We start from the raw sequence: 20664 nt of genomic DNA, 5'->3' as shown, positions 1-20664 counted from the left end.
AGTTAGCCTCGGCCCTCTGGTTTTTAGTTTATTTTTAAATATTAATACAAATAGCCAACTTAATGAATGGTAACCCAATTGCGTCTTTTATCCTACTTAAGCATGGCAAACCACCTGCTCAGATTCCCAGACCTGACCAAAGAGAGAAACCAAATTGTCAACATGGGTTGCAGGGAGTGGGATGAAAACCATATGCTCCATCCATCTACCCATCCATCCATCCATCCATCCATCCATCCAGATTCAGAACCGAGGGAGGTGCGTGACAATAATTAAAAGATTTCCAATGTCAACAGCATAAATGGAATCAAAACAAAGTCGTCGCAGCCGTAAACTAAATAGCAACAGTAAATCCCCGAGATGGTAAGCCTCCCACTGCACCGCCGTGACTTGTTCTTCCTTCTCGTTCCCCACAATCTCATTGTTGTCCCTTGTACGCGGCATGAAATGTGCAATTGTTGTGTGTGTGTGTGTTTGTTTGTTTATTTGTTTATTGAGACGGCTTTGATTTGCACTGAGCTGATTTTGATGCCTTCATCAGAGAGATAGAGATGTGGATGATGAAGTTGTGAGAGGGGGGTTGAAAGGAATGGTAAGGGAGGGGAAGGGAAGGGAAGGGAGTGTAGCGACAAGTGCCGCGCGTACGTATTGTATGTGCATATTTACAGAGTCATTGTATGCATAAGCAACGCCGATTATTGACACATCACCAATCCCGCCCTCACACACACACACACACACACACACACACACATTCACACTAAGCAATCCAAATCCCAAAACCAAACACTTGCGCAAGACAAATGCAAATCGTCGCATGTCAACGTGTGTCTTCGGAGTCCCAAACCCAAACCCAAACTCAAACCCATCCCAATCCAATTGAAGCAACCCTTGCTATGCGGTCGTGCGTGAAATTTAATCAAAGCAAGTCTCTCTGACTCCAACCCCTCCACCCACGACCTCATCATTCAACAATTCCACTTTGTATGCAAGTGTGTGTGTGTGTGTGTGTGTGTGCCATCAATGTGGCCAACAGTTTTTGGTGTCTCAGGGTCCCGGAAATGTTGCACATTTGTAACTGTAACTGTAGTCAGTCCATCTTTTTACAAAACTCTCAAGCAGGAGTTGGAGATGCAATTTTCAAGAAAAGTCTTTTGGCCCTAAACACTGACTAGCAAATACCCTCTCTGTGTCTCTCTCTCTCTCTCTCTCTTAAAAAACTATGGAGGAGTAGTAGTAGAGCTATGACGTTTCTTCAATCTTCCGATTTGTTTCTTTAGTCTATGCCAAAGCTAAGATGCTCTGTGCCATGTGTGTATGGAAGAAACGTGAAAGTTTTCCCCACACACACACACACACATACAAAGAAAAGTGCTAATTTCTGTCAATTTATTGTAAACGGAGTTTCCGATTTCCTGCACTTGACAAAAGGTTCCCAACAACAATGTGTCTCTTAGTCTGTCTACAGCAATTTGTTGCAACAATTGAGTTACGGACACAAGACACACACACACACACATACACACACAGCTAGAGAGACAGACAATAACACATTTCACTTGAAGATTTCAATTCAATATTATTTGGCGCGCAACCTGCAAGTGAATGAGTGTGCAGCCCTAGTCAACTGGTGGCCCCCCAGTAGGTAGGTAGAAACTGTCGTCCCTGGTCGATGATAAGCAAGAAACGAAATGAAAGCATACGGGGGCACGTTTATTTATAGAACAAACCGCTCTCTCAGTCGCTCTCTCTTGCGGGTCTTGGACTCTCTTCTGCTTCGTATGTTTGTCACGTGGAGCGTGCGGCATTCTTCGCCGCTTTTTGTCGCCTATCGGTGCTTCGCTTTTAATAATCACATTTAGTTTGCGGTCTACTTTGTGTGCCCCTTCGATGGGGGCCACAGTGGGGCAATGCAAAAAAAACAAATAGATTCGTTTTCTGTTGTAAAAAAAATAAGTGAACATGTGATGACGTATATATCTATGTATACGCATTACGTATACGACAAATGAACACTTTATAAATTACAAAGTTGTTTCTTTTTGGTAAAGCATATTTAATTAATTTAAAGATATTATTTTAACTCTCTGCGGAATCACTTGCTGCTCGGTCCCACTGTGCTGTCAATGATTTTTCAATTCTTTGCTTTTCTCTTTTGCTCTTTCTTTGTTTGCTTCTTGTGCTGTTTTTTGCCCGAGACCGGGTCTTGGCAGATCTTTTAGCGCTGACGTTGCGTCGCTGCCCCCAAAATGGACCCCGCAAAACACTTTTGCGGTTAATCACAATGACGAAGGCGTCAGCAGTGGTGGTGGCGGCGGCGGCGGCGACGACGACGAAGGAGAAGACAGACAAAGCATCGACGCGTCGCGTCTTGTGCCGCAGTCGAAGAAATGCGGGGGAGTTGGAGCGGAAGGAACGGTACTGCAAAACCTGCGGTTGCTGCGGCCTGTCAATATCGTTGGTTCTGCTTTTTGCGCTGCAGCCCTGCAAAAAGTTGTCTATACCCTTACCAAAAGAAAAGTCTCTCCATTCTCTTGTCATCACATGAGTTCAATGCCAAGAGAAAGTTGCTTCTCCTCTCTGTTTTGACAATTTCGCAGAGTATTCACAGTTGTCTAACATAATGGCAATTAAATTGGTAGAGTATTAACATTTCGACTTTAGGACTTGTAATATTTTCATACATTTATATATCATATTCATGCATGTGTGTGTGTGAGTGTGTGTATGTATGTGGTTTATATGAGTTTTTGTTTTTCTACTTAGTTTTTTGTTGATAATCACCGGCAGAGAGCTTTGCCAACGTTCTCGCCAACGCAAACAACAGCAGCTGCAGTCGACGTCGACGTCGTCGTCGGTGGGTACATTGCTTCGGTCTGTTGTGGAGCTCTGTGGTTGAAGCCAGTTGGCGTGCGTTTTTCATACGGTTCTGCTGCTGCTGCTGCTGTTACTGCTACTATTACCACGCTCGCCTCTCTCTCTCACTCTCTATCTCCGTCTCTCTCCTTTTCCCTTCTTTTCTTGTCGTCATCATCATCTGTTTCGCGTTTTGTTTTGGATGTGCGTTGCCGCACAAAACTATAAAAGAAAACAACAAAAAAAACACACACAAATTTTAAAACAACAAACAAAAAACAAGAAAAACATTTTAATTAATCCCTCTAATTGTGATATAATTTAAGTAGATTTTATTCTGATGTGGCTCTAATATACATATACATATATAACCGCGAAGTCTCATCACACACACCCACACCCACACACGCACACAGACATGGCTTACTCCACCAACATATTGCTGGGTATTGTCACCATATTGACGGCTGTGTTCATTTGGTCGCGTCGCACCTACGTTTATTGGCAACGTCGCCGGGTGAAATTCGTTCAGCCCATTCCGTTGCTGGGTAATCTGAAGAAGGTACTCAAGTTGGAGGAGTCGTTTGCCCTGCAGCTTCGTCGCTTCTATTTCGATCGGCGATTTCAGAGAGAGCCAGTTATTGGTATATATTTGTTTCATCAGCCGGCACTATTAATACGCGATTTGGAATTGGTGCGAACCGTCTTAATTGAGGATTTTGTCAGCTTCTCGAATCGATTTGCCAAATGCGATTTGCGGCACGATAAAATGGGTGCATTGAATTTATTTTTTGCCAAACAGGCGGAATGGCGTGAGATACGCACCAGACTCTCGCCCGCATTCACGGAGGCCAAGATCAAGCAAATGTTTTCGCTAATGGAGGAGGTGAGTGAGTCAGTCAGTGGGTGAGTGAGTGAGTCTGACAATCGATCAGAGAAGCGCAAAAGTCAAGCCCCCCCGCACACACACGCACACACACTCGAAAGCATGCATAAACAAAAACAATATTCATACATACAAAATTTGTATTGACACTGGTCAACACAAAATGAGAAACGAGCCAACACTTGTGGCCCATGTGGGTGTGCTTTGGCATTCTTATATACATATAATTCTCTTTTGATCTCAAAGTGCAATTTGCTCTCATTAATAACTCCCACTCTCTTTCTCTCTCTCTCCTACTCTCTCTCTCTATCTCTCTTTATGGGTATCTCCTGCAGATTGGCTGCGATCTGGAATGGTACTTAAAACGTTTAATGCGCAGCTTACGTCGTGACGACTCAACCTCTGATCGTAGTGGAGCCATTGTTAGCATCAAGGATATCTGTGATCTTTACAACACTGACATGATAGCCAGCATTGCCTTCGGCTTGAGATCGTACAGTCTGCGGAACACACAATCGGAAATCGGTTCACATTGCCAGGATATCTTTCGTCCCAACATGCGACGAATTATTGACTTTTTTGTGATATTCTATTTGCCCAAATTGGTGCCGCTGCTGCGCTCGAAACTCTTCACCGAATCCCATTCGGAGTTCCTGCGCCGTGTGATCCAATTGGTCATCGAGGAGCGTGAACGTGGCGGCATTTTACGCAATGATCTCATCGAAATGCTTTTAACATTGAAAAAGGAGGCTGATCTGCAGCAGGATAAATCGCATTTCACCCATCATCAGGATTTTCTAGCCGCCCAAGCGGCCAGCTTCGAGGTGGCTGGCATTGAGACATGCTCATCCAGTATGTCCTTTGCCCTATTCGAGTTGGCCAAACAACCCTTGATGCAGGCACGCCTGCGCCGCGAGATACGCGAAGCGTTTCGCCTCCAAAGCGACGATGGCAGCGAATCCCTAAGCTACGAGCGCATTGCCAGCATGGAGTATCTGCGCATGGTTGTCGAGGAGACACTGAGAAAGTATCCCATTGTCCCGTTGCTAGAGCGGGAATGTACACCGACAAGTAAGAAACGATTTTACTCTCTGCGTCCGCATGCCGAGTGCTATGCCAGGCGGGGTATGCCCATATACATATCCAATTTGGCCATACATCACGATCCTAAGGTGAGTTAAGTTCTTTCCATTAGGTCTTTCCACTCATTCCATTCCATTCCATTACATTTCAGTATTGGCCCGATCCGGAGCGTTTTGATCCAGAACGTTTCACTGCATTGAATAAGTCTCATCAAGTGCCAATGTCATATCTGCCATATGGTGCGGGACCGCATAATTGTATTGGAATGCAGATCGGACAATTGCAGATCAAATTGGGACTTATATACTTTCTACGACAGCATCAAGTCGAATTGTGCGATCAGACAGTGGAGCAAATTAGCTTCGATCCAAAGTTCGCTTTACTTGCCAGCGAGCATAGCATTTACCTCAAAATTGTTGACTGTTACGATCTATAGCATATACACACACACACACACACATACATACATAGCTTATCCAAATCAAATCATCTTTGTTATATACATCATCTGGATTCAGCATATACATATTAATTGTAAATACTTTTGGCACGCTATCAACACACACACACACACACACACATAATGAAAAGAGAAAACACAAGAAAAAAAAAATAAATTTTGCTATGTTCTTTTTAAACATATGAAATGCAGTCGATATAAACAAACATTTTTTTTTTTAAGTATATACCTATATTTTTTTTCTTTTTTTCTAATATTGAACATATATTTTTATCGTATTTTGAAGTGACCCAAAAACCAGAAAATTGAACACAATTGTTGATAGCTCTTATCAGTCTAAAGGCAAGGCCTTTGCCCAGTGGCCTGATCGGGCGCAATATCAAACATACTACCAAATCTACGTCATCCATCCGCCTGGCTGTTAATGGGCCCGTCACTCACCCATTCATTAGTTATTAGCAAATATCAAAGTTTAGCACACAGTAGTAGTCGAGACTAACTAGTCGGTCGGTAATGCCAATTTGAAAACCGGAAAAAAAAAACAAAACAATCATTAGAAATTGCTAACGTTTTATGCAGTTAATTATTGTTAGTGTGTAGTTTTTTTTTTTATTTTATATACTCATTATATTTAAACAATTTATTTACTAAAATCGAATATTTTCTCGGGGTTATGATGAAGCGACCTGTTTGTCTTAAAGTAGACAGAATTAGCCATATAAGGTGGGGCAAGGTGTTCGTATCAGCTTAGACTTAATACTTAAAATAAATCATTTATAAGATGTGAGTTTTAACCATCAAAAGAATCAATTAACTTTCTCTAGAAGGTCTTGAAATCCGTTTTATTGAAACATAATCCCATATTACATATGTGAATGAGACGATAGATAGTTAATTGGGGATTCCATTTGTTTGATTAAGAAAACAGAATAGAACTTCTTAAGGATCTCAAATAATTTGTAGTTTAAAGCATTTTAAAAGGATCCGATGAACCTGTTTTGCAGTATAGCATTTAAAGGATCTCCCTTTGTGATATTATCATATGGGTCGTCCTTTAAGACATATAACAAATTGTTTCTTATGACTAGGCGACATTAAACGAACTATTGAAAGCAAATGGTATCAATTATTAAACATCACATATTCAAACCAAAGGATTAGCAGGTCTGGCTCTCTCACTTTTGGGATTTTGAGTTGAGTTTACGGCGTCGACAGGCGGGTTATGCAAATGCTCACACCCAAGGCACAAAGAAGGCCGCTGATTTTGTTGCTGCTGCTGTTTTCCTGGTCGTGATTTCCTAGGAAAGGGAAACGCACACAAATGCAATCCAACTCTTTCTCGGGATCTTTTGTTAGTTTTTACTTTTTCCTTTTATTATTTTCTCTATTTACTGTTTCTCTGTTTTATTAGACCGCGAAAAATCAACAGTGGCCAGTGGCTAGCGGCTAGTGGCCAACGGCCAACGGCCATCACGGTGGTCTGCAGGATCGGGCTAGGACCTTATGCCGCTTATGCCGGTTGCCGCCGCCTCCCAAAAAGGGTTTACAACGGGGTGCGCAATGTCATAAAAAGGAAAAACCGTTGCCTATGTGCTATATGTAAATGGAAATGGTGTGCGTGTGTGCGTGTGTGCGTGTGTGTGTGTGTTTGGGTGTGTGTATATATGGGCACACACAAAATAAAAATTTGTCTTATTCATGTGAATGGAAAGAACGAAAGAGTTGGGCTGGTTAACCTTCTAGGAATCACTTGCTGGCCCTGGGGCTAATTTACATAAACCTACGCAAACACCAGAAAATTAAATAAAAGGATGAGCGGTAAAAGACAGAGAGAAAGAGAGTTAGAGAGAGAGAGAGAAGAGCAGCTGTTGTTGTTGTTGTTGTCGTCGTCCACATGGCATTAGGGCACCTAATTAGACCCTGGTCAGGCCAAGAATCACAATGTACGTATATGGACATAGATACAGTTAATCAATAAAGTATACCTACAAAAAGTTGGTTCATTTGACTATATTAAGCCTAAACTACGACAACTAAATCGAAGCAATATTTCATTTCCATTAATACCGATTTTGTAGCCAACTTATTGCTTGTCGATGGATAAATTGCGCTCACTGTTATAGGCCGGTTTGCATGTGAATGCTCCCACGCGACGCACGTGTTGTAGGTTGCACTTGTTCTTCAATTTTACTCCCCCTCCTCCCTCTCCACCGGCTTAGCCTTTAACTCCATCTGCAAGTTTGTGTCCGTCAGTTGCTGTTGTTTCGGTTCACCATGACCAACGCCAACAATTACTAAGTATAGGCCCGAAACGAACCAAACCGACCGCCGCAATTCTATTGTCTTCGTTCGTCGTCGATTTCCTGGGCCCCTTTTTTTTTGGGTTTTTGTTTTTTTATTTTGTGTTTTTATTGCTCATTTCCCACATGTTGTCGACGCCGGCGACGACGATGCAATGACACTCCTACTCCTACTACTACCTACTATTACTACTACTACAGCTACAACTACTTCTTCACCATCGCCAACTCCATCTCCTCTGGGGTCTCCTTCTCATCCACAGCTTGGACACATAAACGTTTCTTCCTTCAGCTTCACGCGGTGTGCATTCATTTTAATGAGCCCAAATTGCTGTTGCACCAAGTTCAATCATCCATCCACCATCCACTATCCACAATACACATGTCAAATGGTTAAGCGGAAGTAGACAGTTGGTATCCCATCCCATCCCATCCCATCCCATTCCACGTTACAAACTAATTAAGGTTGTCAAACGAAATATTTCAATTGCCGTAAAAGATTATGAATGTTATAATGCTCGTTCACGTAGACAAAACAGCAAGAAGACGTCATTTTTTGGCTAATGAACCATGGCCTATAGTAATTTTTTGTAAACAGTTGTTCCAAGAAACATTTCGTATGAGAACCGGCTCTTAAGGATATCATAAAATTGTAACTGACACTAAATATTTTGTAAACTTCAAAAATAAATTGATTATAATTGGTATTTTTTTGGATGATAACCAAGTTTATTCCTGGCCTACTTGAAGCAGTATTCTATTAGGTAGTATGCAATCAGTTAATAGTTAAGAAATTCTTAACTGAAAACAATATCAACATTAGACTCGATTCGAAGTCGAGGAAACTTTTTAAATTTGGGTGTTGTGAGACACTTTTAATTAATAAAATTGAAATATTGTATGGAAACTGTTTATATTTTAGGTGATTAGGCAAAATCCCAGAAGCCTTTGTACATAAATCTAAAGCAATTATAATAATTAATCTAGTTAAAAAAATATGAAAAGATTAGGGCACAATTTCGTTAAAAAAACGTAAGAAAACATTCTTTAAACATTCCAAAATACTGATCAGGAGTATTTCGAAAAAGGACTTGAAAACCCTGAAAAATTCTCTTCTATTTGTGAAAGAATTCAATTGAAAGTAATCGAAATTTGTAACTGTTTGGTCCCAAATTCGAGAACAAAATCAATTGCCTACATATTTTTAATTTGCAACAAAGTAAAATTAATTACCATTTTTTTTTTGTTTAGTTTTGCCTTTGCGTTTTTCGCTTTTCATGTGGGCGCCGCCACACACTTTGATCTCTGTTCTGAAAGTTTTTACGACTGACAGACAGACAGAGGGACAGAGAGACACTGAGACTGAGGAACGATGAGACAATTTCGCACATTATGCATATCTTCGGCTGTTCATCTATATGCAATCTCTTTGCTGCTCATCCTCCATCTCAGATATGTATACATATATACATAAGGTAAGGTAAACAGACTGTAGAAAAGCATGAATGAATCCATCCATTCATCTAAACATATACATATATATATGTATGTATATCGATGCATCCATCCGAGCCTCTGACATAATAAGTAAAAACTGCAACAAAGATCTCGTTTGATTCGCATCTTCTGTTAATGTACTTAGGACGGTTTTTGTCTCTCTCTCTCTCGTGGTTGTTGGGTGTGCGGGGGGAGGTCCATGTAAATGTAATTCAAGTAGCCGACTTCGCTTACATCTCTCAGTATCTGTATCTAGGTTTTTATCGCATCTTAGTTATCTGTGCGGCACAATCAGTGGCATTAATATGCATTGCACTTCCTGCTCGTCTCTCTTTTCTCGTCAGTTTTGTTCCGTTTCATTTTGTGAGTGTTTCGTGTTACGTTGTAAGGTTGAATCGGTTACCTGCCTCCAGTCTGTGCCCTGCGTGTGTATCCGTGTCCTTAGTGTGCGTTCGGGGAGTTACATCACCACTCACCACTCACCGTCATCATCGTCAAATGAGGACTCCCAAAGGAAGTTCCAATTTGCTATGACAATGATCCATGAGCCCTGATTTGCTCATCAAGTGGTCCTCCTTTTTGGCCTCTATTGAGCCTGAGTCCAACCCTCAATCTAGTAAGTTCCTTGAGCAACTAAAAATCATGTTTTCCATTTACTTTCCTGTACTTTCACTGCCTGCGAGAGGTGATACCAAAGCTTTCAAAATTTCAATTATATATTGTTGTTATATATTTTTAAAAGTACATACCATAGAGAATCACAAGAGGAATGGTTTAAACAGATAAGAGGATATAGAATTCAGTTTGATAACTAGAAGGTCGAAGCGAACGAATCGGATATTCGTTATACGATAAATTACCATCAGCATTTGGACTACAAATATTTTAACCTCACAGTGTTAAACAAGACCATTGAAGCCTCATTTGAAATGACTTTATATATATTGCACAACTCTTGGAGTGACTCTCGCTCGTTTCTATAGATAAGTTCTTGCTTTGCCTTTGTAGTGGGCAAGTTGCTGCCTTCTTCCCTTGCCAACCTCATTGTCATCCTCATCATGATGAACTTCAAGTTCCAGGAGCTTGATGACTTTGTGCGAGCCAAATTGTCTGTTTACATTAAATGCATAAATTATGCAGTCGAAATTATTTATTTATTTATTTGTTCGGCTTTTTTATATTCGTTTTCCATCTCTCTCCCTCTCTCTCTCTCTCTCTTTCTGTGCGCTTTCGTTTTTCTTATTTTCCTTTACTTTTTTCTTTGTGCTGATGGCTTTGAAGTGAAGTAGCGCCAGGCCAGGCAAATGCATAAAATATGTCAGGAGTTCTCGTTTCCATTACCATTTTCATTTTCATTTTATATGCAGCGATTTTCCCGTGAATTTCATGGTTGTCCATTTATGTATGATGATGACGATGAAGTTGTCTCTGCTTAGCTCGTATCATTGTTTTGCCTCATTTGAGCTAAAGTGTCAATCTGCCATATAATTTCCCGCAATCTAAGGGTGAGAAGGGAATCAAAAATATCGATATATTTTCATATCAAAGTTGGCATTGATTTCCACACAAATTTGGACTTTTCAATCTAGTTGGCCTGGTCGATTCGATTTTGGTCAATGTACCTGGAACGCAAACCCATGTTTCATCAGTTCAGTTCAAATCAACAGCCAGTTCGGAATAAAATTCTATTTTATTTTCAAAAACATATAAATTTAAAGGATTATTCCTGCGTGAACACCTAGTGCTAAATTACAAGTTTTTTTTAAATTTTTTAAGTTTATATAGTGTGTGGTCGAGTTAAAAGTGTCAGAAATGCTAAAGAAGAGTATAACTTGTATGAATACAAAAACAACGTTCATGCTGCGCCAGTTAATGGGGTTAAGAACCGGTAAGTAATATGCGGAACATCCTCAAGGATGTGGACTAGTAAGTAATATATATAAGACCCAAGGGTTTCCAAAACAATAGGGGGGCGTGAAATGCAGTTTTCTGATTTTCCCCATTCTCTAATTCCTGATTTTGCAGAGACATCCACAGCATTGAAGTTCCTGCCTTTTTATCCTTACCCCGGCCCCAATAGTCTGAAGTTTCGCTACATAACAGAGCCCCAGTTCGCGATATGTAAACAATTTTCTCAACACCAGTTAACTCAGAGGGCCTCGATCGCTAACTGTTCCGAAAGATTTGGAGTGCGCAACCCGACGTATGTGCCTTTCCTAAGGTATATAGGAGAAGATGATGAGGGGCGCAATACCGGTCCTCTTACCGTTGAGGAGAGAAACGAGGCGAATTATGAGAAGAGAATAAAAGCGAACAGACTTTGGGAGGCCGAGCAAAAGCAGCAGGCGAAGCAGCAGGCGAAGCAGCAGGCGAAGCAGCAGGCGAAGCGGCAGGCCAAGCAGCAGCCCCACAAGCAGCTAGACGAGCAGCCCTACAAGCAACCCCACAAGCAACCCCAGCAGTACCATCGGCACAACGAACAACATCAACAGAGGAACGCTCAGCATCGTCAACGCCAGGACCACCAGCAGCACCATCACCAGCTTCACCATCGAAAGAAGGATGAACGGTACGTGTTTCCCCAAGAAATCCAGGCGAAGGCTGTAAAACAATTGAAGCCAAAGCCTGAATCCCAGTTACGTCGCAGAAAGCAAGTGGACCTTTCACTGGATAGGAACACACATCGTCCTATCAATACAGAACCGATTGCATTCCACGGCCAAGGACGCGGGGTAAATATCAAAGAGAGACTGCTGGATTTGATGGAAAAGCAAGACGTGAAACTTGATGAACTACTTATTGGGAACCGAACCAGTAAATATAATGGTAGAAGCTCTTCATCGCCTAGAGTACTTCCCTCTGACTTGGGTAAATATCAATTCGAATCCGACTTGCGTTACAGACCCCAGAGGTGCCAGCTGCGCAGGCGGTCCTCAAGCCACATGCGGCCTGAATTTCATTACCCGGCCTATACTCCAACGAATGCACACTCGGATAATGCTGATGTGCAGGCTCAAAGACAACGGACCGAACGTAGGCGTCGAAATTCTCGGGAGAATTCAGTCATAGCCTTGCATCGTGCTCGTGCTGCAAAATTGGACAACTTGCAAACGCACCTGGGATCAGCTAAGGAATCTGCCGTCAATCGGATTCGCAACGAACAAAAGCTAATGCAGACTCCGCATAATCCGCATAGTTCTCAGATCAAGTACCGTGCCCGCAGGAACCGAGCGTTTTAGGCTCTGACTATGAACAAGACTACTGGAGCGAGACTACCCGACCTTAACCTGATGATGAGTTGATAAAATGGACTTAAACCGCGATACTTCTTATTGGCTGTCCTAATGCAGCTAATGCAGATTCCGCATCATCCGCATGGTTCTCCGATCAAGTGCAGTGCCCGCAGGAACCGAGCGTTTTAGGCTCTGACTATGAACAAGACTACTGGAGCGAGACTACCCGACCTGAACCTGATGACCATTGATGATGATGAAATGGACTTAAACGGCAATACTTTTTGTTGGCTGTCCTAATGCAGCTAATGCAGATTCCGCATCATCCGCATGGTTCTCCGATCAAGTACAGTGCCCGCAGGAACCGAGCGTTTTAGGCTCTGACTATAAACAAGATTACTGGAGCGAGACTACCCGACCTGAAGCTGATGATGAGTTGATAAAATGGACCTTAACCGCAATACTTTTTGTTGGCTGTCCTAATGCAGATTCCGCATCATCCGCATGGTTCTCCGATCAAGTACAGTGCCCGCAGGAACCGAGCGTTTTAGGCCCTGACTATGAACAAGATTACTGGAGCGAGACTACCCGACCTGAAGCTGATGATGAGTTGATAAAATGGACCTTAACCGCAATACTTTTTGTTGGCTGTCCTAATGCAGCTAATGCAGATTCCGCATCATCCGCATGGTTCTCCGATCAAGTACAGTGCCCGCAGGAACCGAGCGTTTTAGGCTCTGCCTATGAACAAGACTACTGGAGCGAGACTACCCGACCTGAACCTGATGATGAGTTGATAAAATGGACTTAAGTCGCGATACTTTTTGTTGGCTGTCCTAATGCAGCTAATGCAGATTCCGCATCATCCGCATGGTTCTCCGATCAAGTACAGTGCCCGCAGGAACCGAGCGTTTTAGGCTCTGACTATGAACAAGATTACTGGAGCGAGACTACCCGACCTGAACCTGATGATGAGTTGATAAAATGGACTTAAGCCGCGATACTTCTTATTGGCTGTCCTAATGCAGCTAATGCAGATTCCGCATCATCCGCATGGTTCTCCGATCAAGTACAGTGCCCGCAGGAACCGAGCGTTTTAGGCTCTCACTATGAACAAGACTACTGGAGCGAGACTACCCGACCTGAACCTGATGATGAGTTGATAAAATGGACCTTAACCGCGATACTTGTTGGCTGTCCTAATGCAGCTAATGCAGATTTCGCATCATCCGCATGGTTCTCCGATCAAGTACAGTGCCCGCAGGAACCGAGCGTTTTAGGCTCTGACTATGAACAAGACTACTGGAGCGAGACTACCCGACCTGGACCTGATGATGAGTTGATAAAATGGACCTTAACCGCGATACTTCTTGTTGGCTGTCCTAATGCAGCTAATGCACAGTGCTACCTTGCAGCGAGACTACCCGGCATGAACCTGATGGACTTAAACCACAACACTTTTTTTTGGCTGTCCTAATGCATCTAATGCAGATTCCGCATCATCCTCATGGTTCTCCGATCAAGTACAGTGCCCGCAGGAACCGAGCGTTTTAGGCTCTGACTATGAACAAGACTACTGGAGCGAGACTACCCGACCTTAACCTGATGATGAGTTGATAAAATGGACCTTAACCGCAATACTTTTTGTTGGCTGTCCTAATGCAGATTCCGCATCATCCGCATGGTTCTCCGATCAAGTACAGTGCCCGCAGGAACCGAGCGTTTTAGGCTCTGACTATGAACAAGATTACTGGAGCGAGACTACCCGACCTGAACCTGATGATGAGTTGATAAAATGGACTTAAACCGCGATACTTCTTGTTGGCTGTCCTAATGCAGCTAATGCAGATTCCGCATCATCCGCATGGTTCTCCGATAAAGTACAGTGCCCGCAGGAACCGAGCGTTTTAGGCTCTGACTATGAACAAGATTACTGGAGCGAGACTACCCGACCTGAACCTGATGATGAGTTGATAAAATGGACTTAAGTCGCGATACTTTTTGTTGGCTGTCCTAATGCAGCTAATGCAGATTCCGCATCATCCGCATGGTTCTCCGATCAAGTAAAGTGCCCGCAGGAACCGAGCGAAGCGAGACTACCCGGCATGAACCTGATGGACTTAAACCACAATACTTTTTTTTGGCTGTCCACAAATTTGTATGGACTTTTTGGATATAACTTTTCGCACTTTTTGATTTCACTTTTGGCGATTAATGTTTGGTTACCTTATTACGGCTCCGCTCTCTTAGATAGAGAGGCTATATAAATGATTTGACGAACGTTTTGATACATTAACGCAACTGCTTTCGTTAATGAAAAAATAAATTTGTTCAAATAGATTGAAACTTACCTTTTTGTTATCTATTAAATTGGGCCATTGTGAAGAGAATGGAATCCAGGAGATTTCGCAAAGGGTCATTAAAAGTCATTCAATTAACCATTTAGTTTGGTCAAAGACTAAGAAAACTTGTCTAGGCAATCATAAACAGATTTTGTCCAAAGAATGGTTTGACTAAAAATTGCTCAATTTTATAATTCTTAAACCAGTAAAACACAATTTAGAGAGGCAAATCCAAACCCTGTTTTTAGCTCAGGTTTTACTCGTAGTCATTTCTATTTAACTTCTTATCCACTATTTTGCCCCTTCCCCCCCTTAAACGCTTCTTTTGTGGCATGAAAATATATTAACCCATTAGTTCGTTACAGAAAATTTTTTGTAGTTTTTTTTTGCTTAAAAAAAAACAAAAGTCATCCACCAATGATTGAGATGTACAAAAGAAAAAGTAAGTTTGTTAAAAGAAATTAAAGGGTGGTGGAGGGGTGGTGAGGGGTGTTTTCTGAGGTGAGAAAGGTGAAGAAAAACATGTTATATAGTATATATGTATATGTATCCATTTAGGGTTCGCGGTCTGGATTAGGTGAAGCCTCTTCATCATCTGGTTCGACCAAGAATAGTTTAGAGAGACGCTTGGAAAGAGCAGAGGCTTGGACCTTATTATCATCCAACTGGGCCAAAGATGTGGATGAGGCAAAGCATTTAATTTTGCCTCCAAACAAATTTGTGGCAGTTGCCGTTGCAGATGGTTGCAGAGCTTTTCTGGCCGGCATCTTGCAAACCGTTGACTTTAGTTTGGCATTCTTATACAATTGACGTGCCGACTGCTCCAAAGTACTCATTGATTTGCCATACTTGATGTTAGCCATTTGCCACTCGTTGCGTGGCATCTGGGAGCTCTGATTCAAGCCGATCAAATAGCTAACAGCGGTTGGTATACGTGCCCCATTCTTTAGTTTCATGGGCATGTTGCCATTGTTGCCGTTGTTCATGCCATTTGCCACATGATCCTTCCGTGACTGCTGCTGCAACTGTTGCTGCTGTTTCTTTGCCCTGTTGTCTGATGTAAATGATATTGCTAATGCTCTTGATGGTTTTAAATAGCCACAAATGTGCTCTGACAAATAAAAAACAAGAGTAACATGAAAAAGATAAATTTCAGGATACTAAATCCTGTGACTTACTTTTCTGCATTTGCTGTGTAAGATGCAAAATATTCTTTTGCAACTCCCAATGACGCTGCATGATGATGACGAGGATGACGAGGATCGGTTTGTGAGCTTCAAATTGTCGTCCAACACTTTGAATTTCGTGACAAGCTGCTTAGTTTTTGGTTGACCAAACTTTTAGCACTTAATTAGCTCGCTCGTTTTCTATATCATCAAAGTAAAAAAAAATTAACTGAAATTTTTTTTCTATTATTATGTCGCGCACGGTTGAGAGCCTAAAATTGAATGAGAAAACTAGAAATTCTCGTAGCTAAATGAATGAAATAAAATTATGACAGTTTTGTGAGCGACTACTTTGTTTGCAAAGCAAAATATATGTAAGTGAAAAGAATATTCTATCGGAACTAATATCTATCTCTCTCTCTCTCTCTCTCTCTATCGCTCTCTTTCTCTGTTTCACTCCCCTTCTTTTTGTGCTTTCTATGATCATAATCGACATAATCTTGATCCAAATCACTGGCATCAATGTCAGGTATATCTATATCACACCCGCTAAATCAGGCACACACACACACACACACACACAGAGAGAAAGGCACAAACAATGTGCGATCTAACTCGAGCTACTGTCGCTTCTTGACATGTCAAATAATCCAGAAAATGCGCGCCATCTGACCTTGTTAAGAACTCGATTGGAATATGTGAGTGGCAGTAGCAACCCTTATCCCAGAGACCCGGACCCGGACGCAGACGCAGACGCAGGGGAGGGGTGAGTACAAGAGTGAGAGATCGTCGAAGTCGGAGCCATATAATTAGTGTAATTACCTCAACAGCCTACTAAATTTGAGAAAAATGCAAACAAAAATTAAGAAATCACAACATTTATATCCCTCCCCCCACCCCCTATGTTGTGTGTGTGTGTGTGTGTGTGTGTGTGTGAACAATCGAACAATCCACAAGGGGAAATTCACCAGGTCACCAGGACCCAGAATCCAGAATCCAGAATCCAGGACCCTTTTCATTTTCAGTTTTGTTTTTTTCTTTTTCCTACTATTTTGGCAAACAATTGAATCGGCATCAATGGATCGGGCATCTAATGACAGGGTGGATGGCGAAAAATTTTCGTTTTAATTTCAGTGCCAACTTCTGTTCACTCGCCTCGCCTCGCCTCGACTCGTTTTGTCGTCGTCTCTTCTGTTCTCGTAAATTGAATCTTTTGCAGTTGCTGTCATTGTGTGTCAGCACACACACACAGACAGAGACAGAGATAGAGAAGAGCCAAGAGGGACAGGGATAGGGACAGAGTGAGAGTGAGTGAGATAAAGTGGAGAATCGCAGGACCGTTATAAATTACAACAGCCCATACACACTTCCACTTCCTTTTCAGCCTTGTTCCTTAGTCCTCGTGCCATCTCTTTCGCCCAGTGCTAATTATGACAAGACGACAATGATAAGTCAAAAAAATGCATAATTAACCATTCCGGCTAAGAGTGGCAGACCACACGGAGCCTCGCTCTCCCCTCCCTCTCTCTACTCTTTCACAACTTTATTTTTTGCTATATCATGCCATTTACAAGGAATTCTCGTTTGACGGCAAAGAAAAAAGGACTACTGAGACGACTCAATCGAATAATTAACGCTCCTTAATGACCAAAAGGCAAACGGGATCAAAAGGCCCAAACAAACCATTCAACTTCCTTCATATAAACAGTAAATATTGTTGCAAGCAATCTATTCAACTATTCCTATCCTTGGACAAAAACTAACGGAACGCAAATGTCCTGACAAAAGTATTTGCAAATTATAAAAAAAAAACTGCAAATGAAGGTTATAGAATTGAAAAGTTTATCAAAGTTTCAAAAATATTACAAGTTTATACTATTTGGTTATGTATTTGCTTAGGGGGGGAAACAAGGAAACAAGGGGAGACTACACCTCTGAAAGTAAAATGGGATATCCAAGGACAATTTTACACTTCAAATGCCTAAATTCTCTCACACTGATTTTGCTTTTCTTAATTCCGGTGATTTTTTCCCAAAAACAAGCGGTTCAAAATATATAAAATTATTTGAATCCAAATTAATTTAAGTAAAGTTTAAGTTTAATCAAAACATGAAATGGAACTTATTTTAGTCGACTTCAGCAGACCTTGCACATTGATTTTATTACCGAACTCTTTTAAAATTGAAATATTTGAGAGGTGAAAATTTATGTGAGAACCGAATTGAGATTATCTATACATTACAATAGGCAAAAAAAAAACCGTAATACAAAAAACCGTGTATATTTTTGTATTAATAGGTTTTCCAAATATATTTGCATCAGTTTTGATTAATTTTTTTCATTAAAAAAAACCAAAATTTATACAATTTGATCATTCTTTGGAGCGGGGGCTAGGAACTCACCGAAGACAGTGTGTTTCTTTTCGAAAGTACTCAGAATTTCTCAAAATTGACCCGACCTAGAATGCATACAGGAAACTGCATCTTTGAATCTGGATTATCTTTCATTTTGATATGAAAAAAGGATATTTTTATTACCAAATTAATTGTTTCACTACAAATTTCTATTCGTAGAGGACATTTTAAATCACGACCTTTTGATTTTTATTTGAAATATTAACTTGTTTCTATATAATGTAGATATATACTTCTATATATTTATCATTTGTGGAATTTTTGGTAATTTTCTTTCGCGTTTTTCTTTGTTTCAGCAGGTGATATTAGATATTTTCTCAAGAGTTTTAAGCCATCAGGACTTTAAGCATTTTCCAAGTAAGCAAAATGAGCAGGAATATATTTTTGTTTTACTTTTTTATTGGTCACAAATTCATACAGACTTGACTTGAAGTTGGAACTCTTATGTCTCTCTCTTTTTTCCATGTCAGTTTTGTGTAATTTGTTTGTTTGTTTTTTTACGATTGTCCCTCTCGGTTACGTCAACTGGTGCGAGGTGAGATTGTAAAAACTTTTCTTACAAAAAATGCAAACCTAAAAACCTAAAAAACTGCACTTCAAGGCTAACCATAACCAAGGCATTTTTATTTTTTGTTGGTTTTTTGTTGGGTTTACGATGCGAAATGATTTACGATTTGCCCGATTGCATTTTGCGTAATCTTCTGCGAATTTGCGTCATTTTTTAGATATTTTTTAATGCATTGTGCCTGTTTTTTTTTTTTTTTGGTTTTTATGACGCGTGGGTGAGTTTGTTACCTTTCTTTTTTGGTTTAGTAGTTTTTTGGCTAGTTTTTTAGACCGACCGCGACACGCGAAGGATGCGTGCGCGAATCGTTTGTGAGTAGTTCCATTTGGTTTTTGGTGTGACATGGTTTGGTTTGCTTCGTGGAAAGGTTGACAAGAACCTAGAAAAAAGAGAGAGAAACAGGAACAAAAAAAAAAAACAACAATTTTATGGCTTACGCAATTTGAGACGTAGTGCAAAAATGCAGGCAGCTGCCTTCTGTCCCGACTGACTGACTGACTGACTGCCTGCTTGATGAAAAAATATTCGCATTGATTTCTCTTCCTCGTCAGGTTTTTGTGTTGTTTTCTCTAGCACTCCAAATGGCTTCCGGGGTGGCCGGCTGCTGGCTGCTGGGTTGCCTCTCATCCATTGACTTTTTGTGTCAAATTGAGTTATTCAAATGTCAAACGGAGTTGGCTCTCGCAACACTCACACATGGGCATATTTTGTTGGGACTCGCTCTCCTCTCCTCTGGTCGATTTGTCGATTTTGTTCAATTGATATCCTGTTGCGTTTGTTTCTACCAAAATATTTACCTTATTCATAACTGAAGTGTCTGCAATAGAGTGAGCAAAAATGCGTTTTCATTGACTGGCTGAGTGAGTCTTCACGCTTCACCGCCTGCCGGGGGTAAATAAGTCAGTCAGCCAGTCAGCCAGCCAGCCAGCCAGTGAGTAAGTAAGTAACCCGCAGCGGATGCACTGCACCCCACGTGGCCATTGCTGATTATGTTCTCAACTTGCACTTGCTCTGCCTCTTTGGGTCTTCTTTACTCTACTCTTCCTCCCTCCCTCTCAATTACTCATAAAGCAAAAGCAAAATTCTGCACTAATTGTTGTCATCAGGCGGCAATCTGCGTGGGTCCTTCCAGGCATCAAGTCAAAAGAAATGATTTTCCATTTTTGGTTTTTGTGTGTTTGGCTCACTTTGTTTTTGTTCCATTCTGGTTTAACTGAAGGGCTGCCACCTGGGTGGATATTGTTCCAAACTAAGAGTTCCTTTTTAACCAACTGAACTATTCACTCTATTTGGGTGGCATTTGTTAAAAAGGACTTGCAAATAATAATGATGTCATGACAACATACCAAACACACACACACACACACACACACACACACATAGAAAATACACCCACAAATAGGAGAAGAGAACAATTAAAATAGCCAAGTGGCAATATTCCAACCAAGTATATCGATGCTCTATCATCATTATGAAGTCATCGGTCAAGTTGTCGGTCGGTGCCAGAACAAACAAATTTGGAATTAAGGAATAATTCGATATGCAAGTCAGTCAGATCCATTTTAGATCCCTAAAGACTCCATTAAGAACTAATAATTTGAACACTATACTTTACTATACCGACTGCTAATATCTTTAAGACTTGGTTACTTCAATGTTTCTTATAGAGAATTCTATTCAGATTTCATTTCATTCTTCCTTTTCACATTTTGTTCATTAAAAAGCATTTTAATAACTAAACATTATATTTATCGTTTCGATTCCATCATTTCAATTAAAGAGAAAACTTTTCATCGTGCTTTTTTCCGTGACCTTGCAACCCTTTTTCGTTGCCGATTGTCATTCTCTCTTTCTTTCTGGAA

General features: G+C 41.0%; 3 protein-coding genes across 3 annotated transcripts; 2 read left to right on the top strand and 1 right to left on the bottom strand.

Annotated features, from left to right (window-relative positions):
- The first annotated feature begins 3115 nt into the window (after positions 1 to 3115).
- Positions 3116 to 5487, top strand: LOC6641332 (probable cytochrome P450 6v1). The gene is made up of 3 exons (XM_002064193.4): positions 3116 to 3742; positions 4078 to 4914; positions 4977 to 5487. Exons 1-3 carry the CDS (start codon positions 3275 to 3277, stop codon positions 5259 to 5261), a joined length of 1590 nt encoding a protein of 529 aa, XP_002064229.2. The 5' UTR covers positions 3116 to 3274; the 3' UTR covers positions 5262 to 5487.
- A 5236-nt stretch (positions 5488 to 10723) lies between these two features.
- Positions 10724 to 14661, top strand: LOC111518487 (developmental regulatory protein wetA-like). The gene is made up of 2 exons (XM_023175339.2): positions 10724 to 10970; positions 11108 to 14661. The coding sequence occupies exons 1-2, from the start codon at positions 10895 to 10897 to the stop codon at positions 12319 to 12321; spliced, it is 1290 nt and encodes a 429-aa protein (XP_023031107.1). The 5' UTR covers positions 10724 to 10894; the 3' UTR covers positions 12322 to 14661.
- A 319-nt stretch (positions 14662 to 14980) lies between these two features.
- LOC6641331 lies at positions 14981 to 16143 on the bottom strand. The gene is made up of 2 exons (XM_002064192.3): positions 15836 to 16143; positions 14981 to 15768 (listed from the first exon to the last, which is right to left on the bottom strand). The coding sequence occupies exons 1-2, from the start codon at positions 15894 to 15896 to the stop codon at positions 15212 to 15214; spliced, it is 618 nt and encodes a 205-aa protein (XP_002064228.1). The 5' UTR covers positions 15897 to 16143; the 3' UTR covers positions 14981 to 15211.
- Between the last annotated feature and the right edge of the window lie 4521 nt (positions 16144 to 20664).

This window comes from Drosophila willistoni (assembly GCF_018902025.1).
Source record: "Drosophila willistoni isolate 14030-0811.24 chromosome XL unlocalized genomic scaffold, UCI_dwil_1.1 Seg141, whole genome shotgun sequence".
Taxonomy (NCBI): Eukaryota; Metazoa; Arthropoda; class Insecta; order Diptera; family Drosophilidae; genus Drosophila; species Drosophila willistoni.
The sequence above is the reverse complement of the archived record's forward strand: the minus strand, read 5'-3'. Positions and strand labels throughout refer to the sequence as shown.